The sequence below is a fragment of the Empidonax traillii genome, unplaced genomic scaffold (assembly GCF_003031625.1).
Source record: "Empidonax traillii isolate 1590-97213 ecotype Southwest subspecies unplaced genomic scaffold, ASM303162v1 scaffold311:size671644, whole genome shotgun sequence".
Lineage (NCBI taxonomy): Eukaryota > Metazoa > Chordata > Aves > Passeriformes > Tyrannidae > Empidonax > Empidonax traillii.
In genome coordinates this window covers 591146-610282 of record NW_020955504.1, presented here as the reverse complement: position 1 = coordinate 610282, position 19137 = coordinate 591146, and the positions used below count along the sequence as shown (strand labels likewise).

General features: G+C 37.5%; 1 protein-coding gene across 4 annotated transcripts in view; it reads left to right on the top strand.

Annotated features, from left to right (window-relative positions):
* Positions 1–19105, top strand: part of RMND1 (required for meiotic nuclear division 1 homolog) — a 22048-nt gene extending 2943 nt beyond the window's left edge. The window contains exons 2-12 of one of the 4 annotated variants that reach the window (XM_027891164.1): positions 567–1081; positions 5606–5714; positions 8566–8641; positions 8973–9012; positions 12071–12171; positions 13433–13539; positions 15607–15671; positions 16558–16634; positions 17700–17820; positions 18586–18702; positions 18939–19105. In XM_027891164.1, coding sequence (XP_027746965.1) covers positions 581–1081; positions 5606–5714; positions 8566–8641; positions 8973–9012; positions 12071–12171; positions 13433–13539; positions 15607–15671; positions 16558–16634; positions 17700–17820; positions 18586–18702; positions 18939–18971 — 1347 coding nt within the window. In that variant the 5' untranslated portion in view covers positions 567–580 and the 3' untranslated portion in view covers positions 18972–19105. Of the gene's footprint in view, positions 1–566; positions 1082–5605; positions 5715–8565; positions 8642–8972; positions 9013–12070; positions 12172–13432; positions 13540–15606; positions 15672–16557; positions 16635–16890; positions 16952–17664; positions 17821–18585; positions 18703–18938 lie in introns of those variants that run through there. The other 3 variants (XM_027891167.1, XM_027891168.1, XM_027891166.1) reach the window with 3 other exon arrangements.
* The last annotated feature ends 32 nt before the right edge of the window (positions 19106–19137 follow it).

Here is a 19137-nt window from a genome sequence, read left to right as displayed (position 1 = left end):
TCCCCGGTTCTTCGTTCGCGAAGAGACTGGCCATTACTGGCAGGAGCAAGGCTGTAACTCGGCTCTGTTCTCACTGTAGTCAGGACACACGACTGGGGCTGGATCTCTGCTGGGCTGTTTTTGGGACAGGAGTCTGAGCTGATGCTGAGCAGTGTGTGTATTCTGTAGGTGACATTCCCATACAACCACGTAGTAATCTAAATTGTTTGTTTCAATATGTATAACACAATGATTCACAGAGTCTGATGTCCTCTTTAAGGTGTGTGGGGTTTCTGAGTGCAGGCTGCTGGACAGAATGAGCAGCAGAAGGAAAAGATGCCTGCTTTCATATTGACATAGCAACGAGTTCTACTTTTTTACCACGTGTTGCAAGCACACAGCTCAATAGTATGTTTTGAACTTTATCTTTTCGTAGGATCGAAAAAAGCTGTTTATTCCCACCAGTGTCATTTGCTTAGGCATCCTAACACATGCAAAAGCAGTATGGGTCACCTTTTAGATAAGAGAAAAATAACATTCTTTCCAAAATGTTAATGGATGATTTTGTTTCTTTGTTTTAAATACAGCTCAGAGGGAAGAAATGAAACTAAAACTTCTGCATCTCCAGACTAGATCTTTCCATGCTTTAACAACAACACGTCAATGCCAAACCTTTAACAAAACTGGATGTCTGCTATTAAAGCTGGATAACGAAGTTGACAGAACAGCTCAGAGAACAGCAAAGTCTTGGAATTTTTATGCTCTGAAAACTGCATTCCCTTGGTTGACAAGTCGATGTGTGCAAGTCAAGAATTTGCGATTGCTCCGAGGATATGTATCCACTTTGGGAAGAAGTATTTATTATCAGGGCGGGGAGGAGTTTTTTCCCTCCTGGAGACGCTTGGGTGCAATGATGACACAAAACTACAGGCTCAATACAGAGCATATCAAAAAGCTCAGGAACACGCCATCAAGATTTTACGGAGTTGTATCAGCTGGTAAAATTATTCCAAAACACAATAACCTGCCAGTTAAGAGGCCACCAAAGGCACCGAGGACCAAGCAGCCATCCAGAACGAACCTGCCTCTCTCAGACATGAAGGTAATGCTTAACATTTACAGTCTATTTGACATTAAGGAAATGCATCATTTTAATGTGTGTTCAGATTAAGGTTTAGGTTAACATTTTAATGAAATTAATATATTTATTTGGTGAGAAGGATTTAATTATTTATCCTAGTATGGGAGCTCTGCAAACAGAAGCAAGCTTGATAGAAATTAGTGTGTCTCGTATTCTGAAGATAAAATGGAAGTTTACTAACAATGCGTAAACAGAAGTGGAAGATAAGTGGAAAGGTGAAGTCCATTAAAAACAGTTTTGACCAGTGCTCTCATATCCCATTTAATATTGAGAAACAAAGTCGAGCTATCAGAACAATTCCCTTCATATCCTTGCTTGTCCACATCTACCCAGTTTTAAGGGTTCACTCAAACAGAAATAAAGGTGAAAGTAAAAAGTATAGGGTTTGTATTCAGACTGAGTTTCAGATGGGAAATGGATGTGCAAATGTAGCCTGTGTTACTTGAGAAAGATTATTCCACGTGTAGAAATAGCACCTTAGTTTGCAGACTTCTAGGTCTGTTGCAGAGGAACTGCAACAACAAAGTGATTTAGATAAAGTGAGATACAATGAAGTGGAACAGTACATACTTGTAGCTGTATCTCCTTAAGATAGTTCTTAAGGCAGGCCGTAAGTATGTTTGTATATAGGATTTCCGTGGTGACTCCTGGTGTCAGAAGTGTTACTCTTCTCAAGCTACAGCAACAACTGAGTTCCAGGGTATTGTTAGTAATATAGTATGATAATGAGACTGAAATAAGCATTGTGCCTTCAGAAATAGTTTACACATTGCAAAATATGTCTGTTACATGATCTACTGAATGTGAGCACAGAGAAGTTTTAATGTTTGCCTTATTATCTAAGCTTCTGCCTAGTATTTTGTGTGATAAGCAGGAATGTGCCTTTATTGTAAGTCATATAGTTATATAGTCAATTTAGTTCCCACTCATATTTCCATGTTGCTTTGAAAGAGGAAAGTGAAGAATATTAGTCCTGAAATACCATGTAATGTTTCCAGCTTTTTAGTCCTGCTATAACATTACATTCAGAGGTTGATTCTTTTTGGTTTTGGGTGAAGTGACAACATTTTTGAGGCTTTTAAATGACAGCATAGAATGCAGTTTGACAGAGTGCCAACTTTCTTTGGCATTTTCATATTTATGTGTAAGTAACATGCAGTACTATATTTACTTTCTTCTGTTGTGAAGAAATGGAGAAAATACGTCCTGATATACTGAAATAATAATATTATTTCTGAGGAAGTTTCCACATGGCAAAATGCTGGGCCAGAAATCACATAAACTCAGACGTAGCAGAAACATTTGCTGTTTTTTATTAAATCCCAGTTGGGTTTGTCAGAAATATATCCTGTCTGCAGGGGTACAGACAGCTGTCATGTTGACTGCAGGCTGATGGTATTTTGGAATCAGGATACCTGTTTGTGTAATTATTTATACCTACGTATTATAGAGAAATAACTTAGAGATATGGCTGATTTCTACGAGATTAATAGAAGTAGCAGAAATGGGGAATCTTTGAAGGTTTTTTTTCAGCATGCCATCTGTTTTTTCTAAATCCTTGTGTCACAAAAAAAAAGCTGATCTTGCCTTTTGTGCACGCTTGAAGGCAGCCAGGAGCCCTCTAGTATTGCAGGCCCTATTGCCAGGGCAGTTGCCTGGGGGCATCTTCTCCTTCCCAGCCTGCCTCTGGAGACAGTAGTTGTAGGCCCACTCCCTGGGTTCTCTGTCAGAGGAACCCCAGGGATCCCTGGTGTTTTCTGTCTGGGAGGGCCTGACAGCTGACACTTTTTTTTTGCAGAGAATGATGTCCTTCCCACCCCTCCCCAGCACTGGTCTTCGTGTGTTTTTACAGGCAGAGTGCTGAGTACCAGGAGTGATAAATTGTTGTATAACCAGTTTTTCAGGATAGATGGAGGAGTTATTTGAAAGCAGTTAACTGGTTTAGTCAGTCCATCAATGAGCAGTACCACTACTTAGTTAATCTGTAAGGTCTGATGGCAGGAAAAGCCTCTGAGCTAATTTTTAATGCTATAGCCATATAGCGTAGAAATAGCTTGAAATTCAGGCAAAGATGTAATACTTACTACACTTTAGATAAAGACTGATTCCTATGGCAATACAAGGACTAAAGTTCATCCTACAGTTTGGTTTTTTTCTTAAAAGTTTTTGCATGCTTAAAGTGGAAGGGATGGACTAAGGTGAGTTAGGATTCCATGAGCCTGTACAGTTCTTAGGGGCATGATGATACAGAACGTAAGTTGTCAAGATACTTAGCTGTCCTTAGGAGCAGCCGTCCTGTGTGGTGCTCTGAGTAGAATCTTAGTAATGCCCCAGCTGTAGGCAGAAAGGAGGAGGGTGGTGAGGAGCTGGAGTCTTTCTAGCACCAGTATAGGTGCTGTATTCTGGGGAGGGTTAAATTTGCAGGTGAAAGTGATGTAGCAGAAAGCATGGCATAAAGGTTGATTAGCCAGTTAACATTTCAATTTAGGATTAGCTCAGTCACTGATTAGAGTAGATTTTTTTGCTATATCTCACCAACAGTAAATGGGAATTTAGACATTCGAAGCACCTGTAGACACATATATTAGCTGTCTTAATTTCGCATTATATCCAATCCAAATGTTCTCTATCAAACAAGATTTTAATAGAAAATGTAAGTGAAACAGTTCATTGTAACAAAAAACCCAAACCAACAAAACCAAACACAAAAAACCCCAAGCAAACTATTTCATATCCAAAATGCTATTTCAGGCATATAGCTTAATTTCTGGTTCTAACTAAATGTGAAATCTCTGCATTGGAACTAAAATTGCAGCAGTAAGACAGAAAGTTGATTCTGTAGTGCATTTGCCTTGAAATGAAGAATAGCACAAGTAATAAACTATGGGAAGCATAGAGAAGGACAGATTTTCAGATTATATGCTAACTAGAAGATGAGATTTGCTTCCTTAGCTCTTGACAGAAGAGTTTCGTGGCAGAGTATGTGTACTTCTGATCGTCAGAGCTTTCTGGAAGAATCTTCAGAGTCAGATACATAATTGGTATTGGTAATTTAGATATTGAGAATGGGTTTATACAGATGAAATTGTGATAATGCAACTTGATGCTGCAAGGGAACTGAAAATGCAGTTCTTTTCCACTGTTAACTTAGCCTTATAGCACAGTTGTGGGAATATGCCTACAAAATTGCTCTCTGAATATTGTTATTACTTTTAAAGCTTATTTTCTGTTAGTGATTGCTGAACTAAGGTGCAACTAAGTAAAGCTTTGGGTGTGATAACAGAACGTTGACATTGAAAAGAAGATCTCATGTGTGGTTGTGAATCTGATGACTGGTGATGGAGCCCCTGCAGGGAGCAGAACACCTCTGTAAGCTTTGCTGTTTGTGTATGAGTGATGCAAGAATGTAATTTGGATTTTAAGTTGAAGTGTATTGTGGGTCTAAATGCCTGCAGATGAGTACAGTTCTTTTGTTCATTTGTTGTTAATTACAACCCCATTTGTATTAGTTACAAAAAGCTGAGAAGTGACTGATCCATAATGAGACATTACTTTCTGGACACCTTCCACTACATTGTACTAAAAAACATTATTGCAGGACATAAATTGTATCAGAACAAAGAAATGCACTTAAATAATAGAATTTGCAAATCAGGTTAATGTTACTTGTTTGATTAATCAAGAAAATCTTTATGCAGATGATTTTCTGATTTCTTTGCCATGCATGATTCAAGTCACTTTGCAAGTCAGCATCTTTTTTCCAGTTATTTGTTTGAATATGGCATTTAAAAAGTTATTTAAGATTGTGCCATATTGAGACAAACTCTGGCTGTCATGTACTGTTCAGCTGTGGTGTCAGTTGAGAGCATGTTGTTAGTGCAGGATTCAGCTCAGGGCAGGAGGAGGGACACAACAAAGGAGCAGCCCCTACAACTGGCCTGGAAGATCAGTGACTTTCTGTAATGTAGTGGCTCATACCCTGGGAGCATCTGAACAGGGAGCTTGGTGTGTGGTGGAACGTGTTTGTGCTTGGAACGAGTTTGTGCCTGATAAGCAGATTGGGATAGTCGATTTCCATTTATCTTAAAAACACGGATGTTAAAACTGGTATTGGGGGTGTCTCGCCTCTGGTTTCAGTGGTCAGCCAAGTATGTCATAAGCCATGGGATGGAAGAGCAGTAGCAAGTGCAGCTCTACTGTTAAAGCATTTGATTGGCATTTAGGGAAGAAGAGTTCTCTTTGTGGCTCTGTCACAAAGATTTTTGGTGCGACTTAAACTCATGTCACCTGGATTCTTCTCAGTGTATGATTTGCTTTCTCACTTAACAAGGAGCAAGTGATCTTGTTAGTATTTGTACACCAGGGGGACAGCATGGCAATGATACCTTGGAAAATTGTCACTGAATAAATTTGAGGCAAACAGTTGTCTTATTAACATCTTGCTTCAGCCTTACTCTAACTCAATTCTTTCTTCCTTTGGCACAGAATCTGATGCAGTGCACAGCCTTTGCAACAGCAGATGAATATCATCTTGGTAATCTGTGTCATGACCTGACTTCACATGGATATATTGAAATAACAAGTTTGCCTAGAGGTAGATCTTTGAAACATACTAAAAGCAATGTTATACCTTGGGAAATAAAATATGGGTGAGGTATACAATATTAATAATTTTATGTATTCTTGTTCTGGTAATACTGTGGAATATATCATACTGCCTGTAAAAATACTGCTTTGATTAAAGATTCCATGTGCCTAAGAATCCTCACAACTAAGCCTTTCAGAATAGCAATATGACCAATATTCGCTGTTACCCTCTGATAATTTTTCCCAACATTACAATTACACTATAAGTACTGAAAAATTACATGCATGCATGAGAAATAACTTTGGAAATTTACTGATACAGAGCATTTCTATAGAAATTCACTAATTGAGAAAATTCTGAATGTTTTAATTAATCTTTTAGTAGTGAGCTAGTGCAGTGCTTCAGCTGTCAAACCAATTTTGTAATTTGAAGTGCTGCATCTTCGTTCCATATTTACATTTTTATTAATGTAAATCACTGAAGGTCAGAGAGGAAGGCATGCAAGAGAGAATCTTGCTGACTAAGTGAAATGAAAAAGATACACACATAAATGCTTAACTCTAGTAAAGAGAATGCTGTTGATAGGGGGTTTTTATTGGGCTGAGTATATCATAGCAAACGTTGAATGCTTCACTTGGGTAGGCTTCAGCAAAATAATTGGATCTGGTTTCCATATAAAGTATCTCTGAAGACTTGGGAAAGTATGGCTTGGAAATAGCCAAAGTATACTACAAGAGAAAAACAAATGGAGCTTTTTATAGCTTAAGGAACCTTATGCCCTGGAACAGCTGTGATTTTCATGTGTTGGCAGTAGAATGCCTTTTTTTTCCCTTTGAAAGGATGGATTATATGAAGCTAAGAGAAGGACAGTTTATGGGCATTTCAGTAGGGGTTGTCAAATACCTGTCTGCCTCCCAAACAATAATCTAAATGCAATAATACTCCAGTGAGTCTCGTTCAAACACAAGATTCACTAGTGATTGGTTCAGAACGATGAATGGGAAAGACAAGACTTGAATATAGGCTTCATGTACATTTTAGTTTCTTTGTATTAAGATCAACCCTGGTTTCACAGCTTTGGGGTAGAAACTTTGTACAACGCCCAGCATAACTGAATTAAAAGTTACTGTTGATGGTATTTTGCCCTGGAGTGTGACTTTTGCCAGTTCTTTCATTTCTTGATGGTGTTTTTGACTCCTCATAATAAGTACTCTTAATCAAAGGTTTGGAGGAAGTAATGATGAAAGTATGTTAGATTGTGCCAGCAGATCTGAAGTGTTGTGATTGTTGGCGTGTGCATGTAGCATTTTGGTTACCAAGCCAGACACTGAATTTTAGAAAAGAAAAAAATATTAGCACATAGAACTCCAAATCAGCAATTCTTGTGTGGATTTTTTACTTTGTAGTGTTCTTCGTAAGCATTATGCTCGGTTTTGACCTCTTTAAAGACATTTTAGAGGCAGATCCTGTACCTTCACCTAAAGCGGACCAAATTCTCTTCAATTGTGTATGTTTTGGCTGTAGTGGATAAATAAAGATACAGATCGTATTTTAAAATGCAAATGAGAAAAGGCAGGCAAATGTTGCTTCCACGGTGACATCTAAATCTTGCTCTAGTGATTCATCCAATGACATGTTTCTGAACTGGAATAGCAAGTGGAAGAAAAGTCTTTAAAAAGGGCTCGCATCAACCCTGTGGTCTCAATTCAGGTATTAGAAAAAATATCTCTGATACTTGGTCACTGTGCTGCCTCAGTTTACCTGGCCTCTGTGGCTTGGGTAGTAAAGCAGAAGGTGGGGTTTGTACACAGGCAGAATTTGATACCTTGTCACTTGACCTGGGATCTTCTTGCAAATGGGTTTAACTTTTTAAGGCTTAGGTGTTAGGCCCTGCAAAATCTTTGCAGAGTCTTGCTTTATTATAGAAGTGAGGGGGTTTTCTGGTCTAGCTTCCACTAGTCCTGCAACAAAATGAGTCATGCTGGAAAGTAAACATTTTTGTTTGAAACCACATCAGGACTTCTAAAACTTTATCTATATTAGCAAGTACTGCAGTGGAGAAGACTTGTAGAAGAAGAAAAACCAGAAATCTTGTTTTGAGAACCCAGAATCCACATTTTTTAAGTTTGGAGGCACTCTACTTGCATTAGCTCTAGTCTGGTCCTTCGTAACAAATGCCTTATTAGTGGCTGGAATACTACAGGGGCATTTTTTGGAGCTCCTCTTTTTGTTTAATTAAATGCAAGAAATCCTGCATTTTGTATACTATTCTGCAATGCACATTAGAAGTGCGGTAAAGGAGGGTGGGTGGAAGATTTGTTTCAAAAGCACGTTTCTGATCTGAAGGGAAATGCAGATGCACACTCTTCTGTCTTGGGGATATGCTCTTTCAAGTTTCTCACTGGCAAAGCAAAGCCAGCACAATTTGAGTACAGATTAGTCCCTTAGTGTGTAGAGAAGAGAAAGATCTTCTGGGCAAGAAGATTTGAATAGTAATTTCTCTGCAGCTGTGGGCAGCTTCCATAGTTCTCTCACGTTGCACGTCCACTTCTGTATTCTGTTCCTGGTTATTTACTATGCCTGCATCCGTTTTCTCCTAAGTCTTTTGTCCTTTGAAGGTGTTACATTTCATTAACTGAACATTCCAGTGAAGTTCACAATAAAGGCTGGGTCTATCTAGAGTGTGACACTTCAGAGATGCAGTGTAGTTTGATATGGTAGTTGTTTCTTGGCAAGCATTTCCATCAGAAAAATAAAAAGAGACTGACTGATGTGTCAGTATGTAATTGTTGAATTATATGCTATCAAATTTAGAAGTTTGACTAATTGTCCATTTTTTTCACTTATTTCAAACCAGATGCTGCAAATGTTTTGGTAGTCAGTACCGAGAAATCTGCAAAAGAAGATGATCCTGGCATGATTTTTTTCTTCAGGTAAACTAGGAATTGTGTTCAAACCATTGTGTTATTAATAGTAGTGGTATGAAGGAAGTAGTGCAGCTTGCTAGATGAAACTCAAGGAATAACTCTCCAGTCAGAATGATTTTTTAAAAAAGAAATCAAATTATTTAAAAGGTTAAAAAATACCTTCTCATGTTTTTTCATAGAAGTATGGTTAAAAAGCAACTATTACATAGTTTCTGTGAAGATGGTATTAAGTTCCTTGATTCACAATGACAGAAATTGCCACAGTACAGTTTGATTATTGCATTAAAATGCATTTAAAACAGTATGATTACAGCTCAGTTTTTCCTTAAATTCACAGGGAAGGGGCTGTTGTGTTTTGGAATGTGGAAGAGAAAAGTGTAAGTAAAGCAAAACTGTTTGTTAAAACTGCATAAGCAGGTGTTTAGTCAGTCCCACAAAGCTCTGCATGCTTGGGGTTTGTTTGGGAGCTTGAATCTTTCCATGAACTAAAAAACCTCATTGATACTTCTCATGAGTGCAGGTTCCTGCCTGCTGCTGCCCTCAAGTGTGTGGGTTGCTGATATGCCCACCTTTGAAACTCATCTACTTAAGGCAAAAAATCTAAAACCTTCATCTAGTGAGACTGACAAAAAATTCTTGCAGCTCTATATCCTGAAAAAGAAGATCAGAAAAATCAACCTGTGAAAGGCACTAATGTAACAGAACACGTGTTAAAAGAAAAGGATCATTCTACTCTGTTGCGTTTTAAGTCAAAATTATTACTTATTTTTGTATAGCTTTGAAAATGAAAAAAAAAAGTTGTAAGCAACTCTTTAATACTGTTCTGTGTTTCTACCAGTTAGCAATTAACCTGAAGAAAGTTTTTTATGTGTTGGTACAATTGTTAAATATGTTGATATTGAACTGACATATCCTTTGTGATAATATGGTGATATTTGCTGACCAAAAAGGGTATGCCAGAGGCATGTGTATTTTAATGACTATTTTTATAGAAATCTAATATTTTTAATGCATTTTTATTATTGTCAAGTACTGGATTCTAGATACAAAAAGTATTGATTTTATCTGTAGGCGGAGTATGTGAAATTAAATGGTGTATTAAACAGATGATACTGAGATGCACAGAAGTTCACAGGCGTATTTTCATTACAGTAAATGAAAATACATAGCAGTTGTTTCCAGACATGAACAATTTCTGGATTCAGGTTCACTTTTTCTGTCTCAGACCTGAAATGTTCCTGATTTCCTGTCTGTTTTAGGGGGTGTCAGTATATCAGATGTCCCACAAAAAGATACTAGTTCTCCTTTCAAACCTTGCCTGTAGCACACTTAGGATGCTGTGGTTGTAACGACACTACTGATTCCCAGGTATTACTGAAGACTAGCTGACTTAACTCATGATTACCTTTGAGTTGGACTTCTCAGCCCACTGGAGTGCTCTGAAAACTCTCATTTTGTTTTACATGCATGAGAACCTTTGAAAATTTGATACCGTGTTCTACTTGTCAGGACTAGTAACTGTAGTTGGTCCCGTGCTAGCTTTAATTTTTATGCTTACTGAAGTCATAGTCAAAGTTTTAACTGCCAAACAACTTGCTCAAATAGAGGAAGTAATTTTATGCACATGATTTAATGAAATGAAAGGAAAAAAACCCCAAACTGGTCTGTGGAACAGAAACTGAAAGTAATTCAGTAAAACAAAGTGCAGAATATTATTGTGAATGGACAAAATGGCTTTTCAAAGTACTCCAGAATCACTAGTAGGAGAAGAGAAACTATTTGAAACTAACAAATACTTACGAGGAGAGGTAATAAATACAGACTAATCACAGAAAGAAATTTAAAATATAAAATACCATTTTCAAATACCTGAATAGGAAGGTTGTACAACAGCTTCTCTACCAAAATAGCAAGCAAAAAGCAAAACCAGCTTTGAGGTTTTTTTAAAAGGAAATTGTATGACGACCTAAGCGCCCATAATAGCAAGAGCTTAAATCTAACAAATCAAGAACGTATCTTCTAATTAATTTTACTGTCGTAGCTAGTCCCTTCAATAAAATTAGACTGATCCAGAAGCTGTGTGGAGTTTGCTTTGCTGAACTGTCCCTGGACACAGCTTAGCTGGTTGGCTGAGGTGACTGGCCTAAGAGCAGACACTTCCTTGCTTAAGAAAAATGAACATAAGTTTTCATGCCTTTTTTTTACCACAAGACTTTAATTATATAGTGAGTACTAGTTATGCTAATATTAAATTGAAGATTATGACACAAGCATTTGTAGCAGTGGGGTTGGGGTTTTTATTCGGTGAAAAGTGTTACTGTGTCTTACATAGATAGTATCACTAAAATCCTTGAAAGCAATGAAGAAAGCTAGCTCTGCATAGAATATCCCTCTTGCAGGTGATCCAAAAGATTATTTTACAGTACTGAACCTGGAGATTAAGATTCATGAAAAATTTTCTAGTGTACAGTTTTGTGCTGAAAGGTTGACTATTATCTTTTATTTTGAAGAAGAGTGTTTCTTAAGTATGACTTAGCAGGAGATGGAACTCTTTAAAAGAATTTAGCCATCAAAAGTGTACTGTGGTTTTGTGGTTTGGGTTTTTTATTAGCTGTTGTGTAGCTAAATGCCTTTTAAAAACTTGTAGGTAAGCGCTCTTTTTAGTTCAAAATTTGTTCTAATTGCAGATGATTTGTATGAGGGGAGCCTTGTAGCACATTAAAAGGAACAAGGATGAGAGATCCTAAGTCAGATGTCAGAGGAGAAAGTTTTGTGAGAGAAAAGGCTTCTTTCTTCCTGCATCAGGTTTTAGTGTGCTGGAGAATAAGAGAGCAGTGAGATTACTTCTGTGAGTAAAATTGCACATTTAACTGTTTACAAGGTTGAATGTGGCAGCTGAATCAATTTTTCCAGTTTTCTGTAGTGTTAAAGGACTTCTGTAATACCACTGAACCTCTGGTAGCTGAAACAAAACTACTGATTTCAGCAGCAACCAAAAAAAAAATTGTTGATTTAGCAGCAAACTAGTAATTTAATCTGAAGCAACCACCTGATGTACTTATCCTAAAGATTTTCACCCCACACTCAGACATCTGCCAAAGTCTTGTACAGTTCATTGTTATAATACTGGATACATCTGCATTGTCCTTACTGCTACTGTGGTTAATCCTTACCGTATTTCATGTACGCAGACATTAAATGACATTTTAGTCTTCTCAGATTCCTTTCAGTTGTTCATAGCCACAAATTCTTCTGAAGCTACAAACAGTTTCAGAAATAAACTATGTTAATAGCTTCATTATTTAGCACACCTCTTCATTGTTATTTAAATAACTTTAGCATGAAAGTTGCAGTTAGGAGCCTGCTATATGCAAGTTCTTTGCAGAGTCATAGTATATTTTGTGGTAACTGTTGCCGCAATTGTCTTTTTCTTAGATGAAGAATATCATGCGAGTGCTAGAACAGCATGAAATTCAGCCATATGAAGTTGCACTAGTCCACTGGGAGAATGAAGAAATGAACTACAGAATAGGGGAGTAAGTATCTTCAGGCACTCTGTATATAAAAGTTAATAGACACCTAAACCAACATTCAAGCAAAAGCAACTAGTAAAAATATACTTGTTGTTATGTTTTTTTCAAATGAGTAAAATAAGGAAAGAAGAAAACAGTAAATCTAAATTGACGATTTTTGCTGTATTGCTAAACTTGCAAGTAGTGGCCTTTGTGATTTGCTTATGCTATAGATTTTATATATTAAGAAACTCTGTACCCACATAAGTGAAGGTGTTCTTCAGCAATCCTGAACAGGAACTAGGTACCTCACAGGAAAAAAAAATAATAAGCATTATTTAGACAAGTCTGATTTTAAAGAGGATGCTCTGTATAAGCTTTCCTTATTGCCCTTGAGGTTAGTATACAAGAATGTAATTCTGCACATACTTCACTTCCTAGGAAAGTTACAGCTTGAATATTGTGTAATGATAAACCTGGCAAGTTGTTGTTCCTTGTTAAATGGTTTTTAATCCCAGGGAGGAAATTATCTCTACAGAACTATTTCTCAGTGAAAATGGTTATATAAATTATCTGTAATTTCCCAACAGTGATGCCACCAAAAAGCCACTCCTAGACAGGACACTGTTGACACTAGGGACTAGGGACTGAACTAATGAGGTTAAGCTTATTTAAGGTAACCTGATAAGGAGACAAGTGTTTCAGTTTTTTCTGGCCATTTGGAAACTGCATGTACTATGCAGTTATGTAATTCATGATTCTGGACATTTTCCATTATGCTTATGCAAATTTCGTAGTGGGATTGACATGAAAAATTGAATGAGTCTTATCCCTCCTTTTCTTTGCCACTTGCCCCCTATGCCATAGAGGTTTCAGGGAAAGTAGCACCATAGTGAGGATAGAGTGAGGTTGGTAAGAGTGACAGCAGAAAAGGAAAACAAACAGATAACAGAGGAGCTAGAGAGCAGGAGAGAGACCAGCATCCTGCTTACTCTGAATTATCTGTGTGGTTGTAGTAATGCTGTAGTTACTATCACAGCTTGTTGCACTTTCATTTAGATCTAGAAGATTTGGCCACAATATTAGTCTTCAACTGAGGAACTAATTTTCAGTGATTTGCTTTGGTTACTATCAGATTGAACGTGAGGGAAATGCAAGGATGGGGATGATATCCATACAGATATACTGCATGCTTTATGTAAATAACCAAACCTTTCTTGTGTTCTTTAAATGTTCCTTTGCTGGTGGTTTAGTCAATGAAGATGCTTCAATCTTGTTTTAACAGAGGTCAGTCAAAGCTCCATAAAGGACAAATCCTTTTAAATTCTGAGCTGGATAGTGATGAAGTTGTTCTGCAGAAATTTGCCTTTTCAAATGCTCTTTGTCTTTCTGGTAAGTTAAGATTGTTCATACTATCAGCCTTTGCTACATATTTTGTGAAATGTCATTATAGGTGGGACTTGTACAGCGAGAGGTTGGAGAAGACTTGGTGTCTGGTTTAAGCAAGCTGTGTAAAGTGTGATTGTGCTTCAGCGAGAGGATGGTTTTAATCTTTTACTGTGTTTTCTAAAAACTAGAATTGTCTTATTCAATATAACTCATTTTAAAGTTGAACAAAGCACATTAATAAACATGCTTTGCAAAAGAGACACATTCTTCTGCGCATCCTGTTCCCCACCCTTGAGAAGTATCAAGGAGGATAACAATGAGGGTAGAGGCCATTATTAGAAACCTCTCGGTAATCTTGTATAATTCATCCTGACATCATTTCCTCTGACAGAAAAAGCTAGATGCCAGCTAAAGAAGTGATGTAGAGCAGCGATTCCCAGCTGGGGAGGTGTACCAGTACCAGATGTGTGGACCAGAGTCACAGATAATATTTTCCAAGCTTATTAGCCATGGTAGGAGACAGTGGGAGGCACTGCAAAGAAGTCAGGCTCAGCAGTGGTGCTACAGAGTATGGAAATAATACCTTTCTTCTGCTTCAGACTTTGAATGATGTTGGAAGTTGGAATAGAAGCTAGCAGCAGTAAGGCTGTGTGTGGAAACACCTTCAAAGATAGTCTGGTCTGTCCACCCCTACTGCCTTTAGGTAAATTAGAGGGTTCCAGTAGTATTTGGGGAAGTGCCCCTTTACGCAGGAAAGACATCAAGAAACAGAAGGCATGTTTTTGAGATGCCTCAAAATTTGATCAAGGAGTGCAGTGTAACTAAATGGGTTTTGACTGTCGAAGGAAGAGTTGTTGAGAAAAAACGCCCATTGTTCTCTGTAGTTTTCCTATTCATAAAGCCACTGTATGGGAGAATAATGCTACATAAAAGGAAACAAAGGATTTATTCCCAGGAGATAATTGGTACCAGTTTATGTTAGTGTGAGACATGCACATCATAAAGAAAAACAGTTCAATAAAAGTGTTCAGTAAAAATAAAGGATGCAAGTATAGCCCCAAGGCAAATTTATGACACAGCAGAAACCAACCTCTGTCAAATAACAGGTGATAGCTGAAATGCTTACTGGCTTTTTTTTTCACGCAGGGGCTAAATTAAAAGTTTTTTAAGTCAGTGACTTGGAGTAGCCCTCTGTATTCAAAAGATAACTGTGCAAATGCTCAGCACTGGATTTACTGTCAGTGTTCTAAACAGATGATACTGTCAATTACTACCACAAAAGAGTTCATTTTGACAATTAAATCTTCTGTAATTAATTTTTTCTGATCGAATAGGGTTAATTTTTTATCTGTTGCTACTTCATTCTTGTCTGGGAATCTGTGGATTAAAGAGCAAAGCCTGAGTTATATCATTATCCTGTAGAAACATCCTTCCTGGCTCAAGCTGAGGCATAGTAGAATTTGTGTTGCTGTTGCCTGTGTTGAACTCGGGCTTCCATAGAAGAGAAGTTACATCTCCAGTAAACAGTATACTCACCTAAAAAGAAAATGGGAGATTAAGTTTGAATTTAGCTTTAGCAAGTACAGGTGGTGTGTCTATACAAGTTAATTCTCCATGGTAGGAGCACACTGCATCAGTACTGGACAAATGGAGAGTGAGAGCTGTGTAGGACACTAGAAGTGCAGTGGAGGCTCTTGAGTGGTACAACATGAAGTCAGCCTTACCCAAGCACTGCTTATATCTCCATCCTACGTGGAACGTAGTTTGCAAAGGCTTCTCACCTACTGTAGAGCACCAAGTTTTTGAGCTGAAGCAAAATTCTCCAGGATCTGAATGGATCATTTGGAGAAGAAAGCTGTGCTCAAGATGAAGGCAGTTCTGCATGCAGAGCTGTCAGTGCTCAGCCCAGATTTATGTATTGGTATATGAACAGTGACTGTATAATGCAAATGGTAACTTGCTGCAAATAATTTTATCAGCATCGATATGTCCTGAAGCACCTTTAAAGTTACAATTACTTGGAAACATGTACCTCTCACGGTCTTCTGCTTTGTCATCTCTGTGTTGCAGTGAAGCTGGCTATTTGGGAATCATTACTGGATAACTTTGTGGAATCTATCCAGTCAATTCCTGAGGTGAGGCCTTTGTAACTCTCCCCTCCTTTTCTCATGTGCTTTGTAAAAGATCAGTCCAGATACAGCTGAGGATATGGAAAAAGCAATTAAATGCTTAACACATTTGGCGATAAAGCCTTTAGTGTGGAGAAGCTCAGAACACCTGCAAAGTGGTGGGACAAATCATCATTTAAAGGGTTGGGAGTGAGATTCTGCACAGTAATGATGTTTCCCATGTTGTGTCACTGTCACCTGCCACTGGTGAATGTGTACATGTAACAGGACATTGAAACAGGATGTATAACGGCATTTAAAAAACATGGCCAACCAGTGTGTGGCAATTTAAGCTGAAAATAAGGTGCTTTAACTTGAATGTAATTAAAACTTTAAGTTAATTACTTAAACTACAGTTTTTCATGAAACTTAAAGTACAAAGCTCATATTATGTCACATATAAAAATGAGATTCATAGGGTTCAAAAGAGAAAATATTGGGTTTATTATTCTTATGCAAAGGAAATAAATGGTTAACACATTGATAGTTATAAGGAAAATGTCTACAGAAAGGTTAAGTAGTAAGAAAGTAGAACAACACTGTCATGACTTTAACAATAGTAGGAAGAAAATCAAGTGATCTCTTGTTCAGGAAATCATTCATAGAAAATGCTCCAGGATTTACTGATAACATACTCAGTGATTTAGTGAAAAACCTGGATGAACAGTTGCATGGTAATATGCTTAGAAAGCTAGATAAGTATGGCACTAAGAAAACAAAACTAAAATGTTAATAAGGACAGTATGCATTCAGATTTTAACCCATATTCATACTTCAGGCTGTAAAACTCTGGGCTTCTTAACTACTAGTACATGTTACTTGATCAAGCAGTGAAGAACTTCTTACTTTGCAGATTCTAAAGTCACGAAGGAGGGTAAAACTCTCTCATGCAGATGTGATGCAGAAAATTGGAGAACTCTTTGCACTAAGGTAACTTTTTTGGTTACACCCAAAACATTGTAATACACAGAACTTAAAAATTACATTGTGTGTGATACCAGATTACACACTTAATAGAGCAGGATGGGGCAGTAAGTGGGGGAATTCCTTCAGCCTTCTCTTGGCTGGAGACTACTGTTTACGTTAGTCAGAGGACCCACTGTCTCACCACTCGCATTTTAACTATAGACAGTCATTAGGCAGTATATCGTAAATTACCAAATTCCAGACCCTTTTCCCTCTCTAGGTCCAGCAATGCATGTCTCTTAACTGGTAATTACAGTAGATACTAGAGCATGTGAAGGATACCAGGGGAAAGACAGGTAGGTAGATCTTCTGTGAATTCTTGTCTTCCCTTGACTTACTCAGAAACCACAGCTAAAATGTATGGATTTAATGGTTTTTCCTCCCTCAAGTGAAATTTGGCCATTAACAACACAGAGCATTACATACTCTTTAAAAAAAGAAAAAAAACCCTCGAAGTTAAAAAAGCAATTCCTGTTTTAAACATTGGGGTTTATATCCTTCCTTGAAGGACTCTTCACTAATAAACAGTGATGTTCCTAAAATCCAAAGGTTTATTTTAGCAGTAGGTTGAAGGCAGGAGATTTTAGCTCTTAGCCTTTATGATGCTGAGACTGTAGCCTGGTTCTGAAGGATGTGCTGTGCTCACACATCCAGCATGCAGTACCAGTAACATTTAGAAGTTCTTTAATTTGTGTACTGTTCCAGTGAGCTACTAGCATAGCCAGGCACTTCTCTGCAGGTATGAAAAATTAAGGAAGGTGACAAGTTGAGGATGCAATGTTGCCATAAGGCAAAAGTCATTTATGTTCAAAACTGTTCCACAGTACAATATCCCCAGAAAAATTTCAGGAGATGTGACCAATTTTAAACAATCACTGCAATTGTATTTTTACTATGAAAGAAGATTCTTTTCATACTTGACTTAAAATTACAGGAAAATTTTTCTGTTTCTTTTGACTGCTATGTAAATATTTGCTCCTATATTCACCAAAAGGAAGCCTGAACCACAGTAGTACCCATTCTTTTTAGACACCGTATAAATCTGAGCTCAGACCTGCTAATAACACCTGACTTCTACTGGGATAGAGAAAAACTGGAAGAGCTTTATGACAAGACATGCCAGTTTCTCAACATTAATCGCAGAGTTAAGGTAGGTGTCTTACCATTATGAGAACTTTCCATGCTCAGATAAGTCATCTTTGGCTCAGCAGGGTCACAAACTGCTCCCTGAATGTCTCTCTTAATTGTAGAAACTGAATAATAGGATCCTATACACTATCCCCTTTTCCATGTGTTCATAGCCCATTTGCACCTTTACCCAGTTGAGGTTAACCTGCCACACATGAATGGATTGCATATTTCCTGAGCCACTAAATTAGGATTTAAGGAGTTACAAGAAGAGATTAAATTCTTCTTCTGAAATGTGTGCAAAGAAAACATGTTAAATAAAAACAAGATGTGAAGCATTCTTCTTACTGACGTGGTCATTCAGGTCAGTTCTCGAAGGGTAACATAATGCTTACTGCTGAACCAGAATAAGCAGCACAAAAACTACCTCTTCGGGTGGTACAGCAGCCTTAAGTATTTACTTTGGAGGTATTCCAAAAAGCTGCATCGTCTTTTGCTTGTGCCTGTTTTCATGAGTAGATATCACCCAGAAGCACTTTAATACCTGCAGATGCATATCCAGATTTCTGTTATTTCTGTGGACCTGTTGAAATAAAAGGCTCATTTATGTCGAAACTTTTGTTGCTTGTGCATGTTCCCTTACAGAACTTTCTGTTTTATTTTGCAGTGGTGTTAACACCTTTCTAGTTCTGTGCATTGAGCCCTTCTGTGGAGTGTGTTTCTGTATTTAGCAATCTCATTCCATTTCTGGAATCCAGATTTGCCACATGTTTGTAATTGCTTGCAGGTAATGAATGAAAAACTTCAGCACTGCATGGAGCTGACAGATCTAATGCGAAATCACCTGAATGAAAAGCATGCTCTGCGCCTTGAGTGGATGATAGTAGTACTTATCACCATAGAGGTTAGTAGGGTTTCTTTCCACTGTCACACTGAACATGTAATAACAATTGCAATTTATGTACTTCATAATTTGAGAATTACATTATTTTAGTAATGTGATGTACTGTACAAGGGGATTAGTCTTCAGTTCTTCGCAAGTAACTTTCAAATTGCAGCTAGTTATTTTTCAGATTATCTGATTTACAGAGTAAATCAAGTAAAGTAAAAGTTCATATCACTGTGTTTGCTGTTCTCCAGGTTCTGTTTGAACTTGCAAGGGTAGTTTTCTGATGACAGAAGAAACTCGGGAAGAAAACTGACAAAATCATTATGATCATACAGCCTGGAAAATTCCTATCATATCCTTCTGGAAAAGAGTGAAATTATGTCTCTTGATAAATCTGTAAATATACTCAAATAAAAACAAAAAAATAATAAATCAGTCTGTGAACATCAT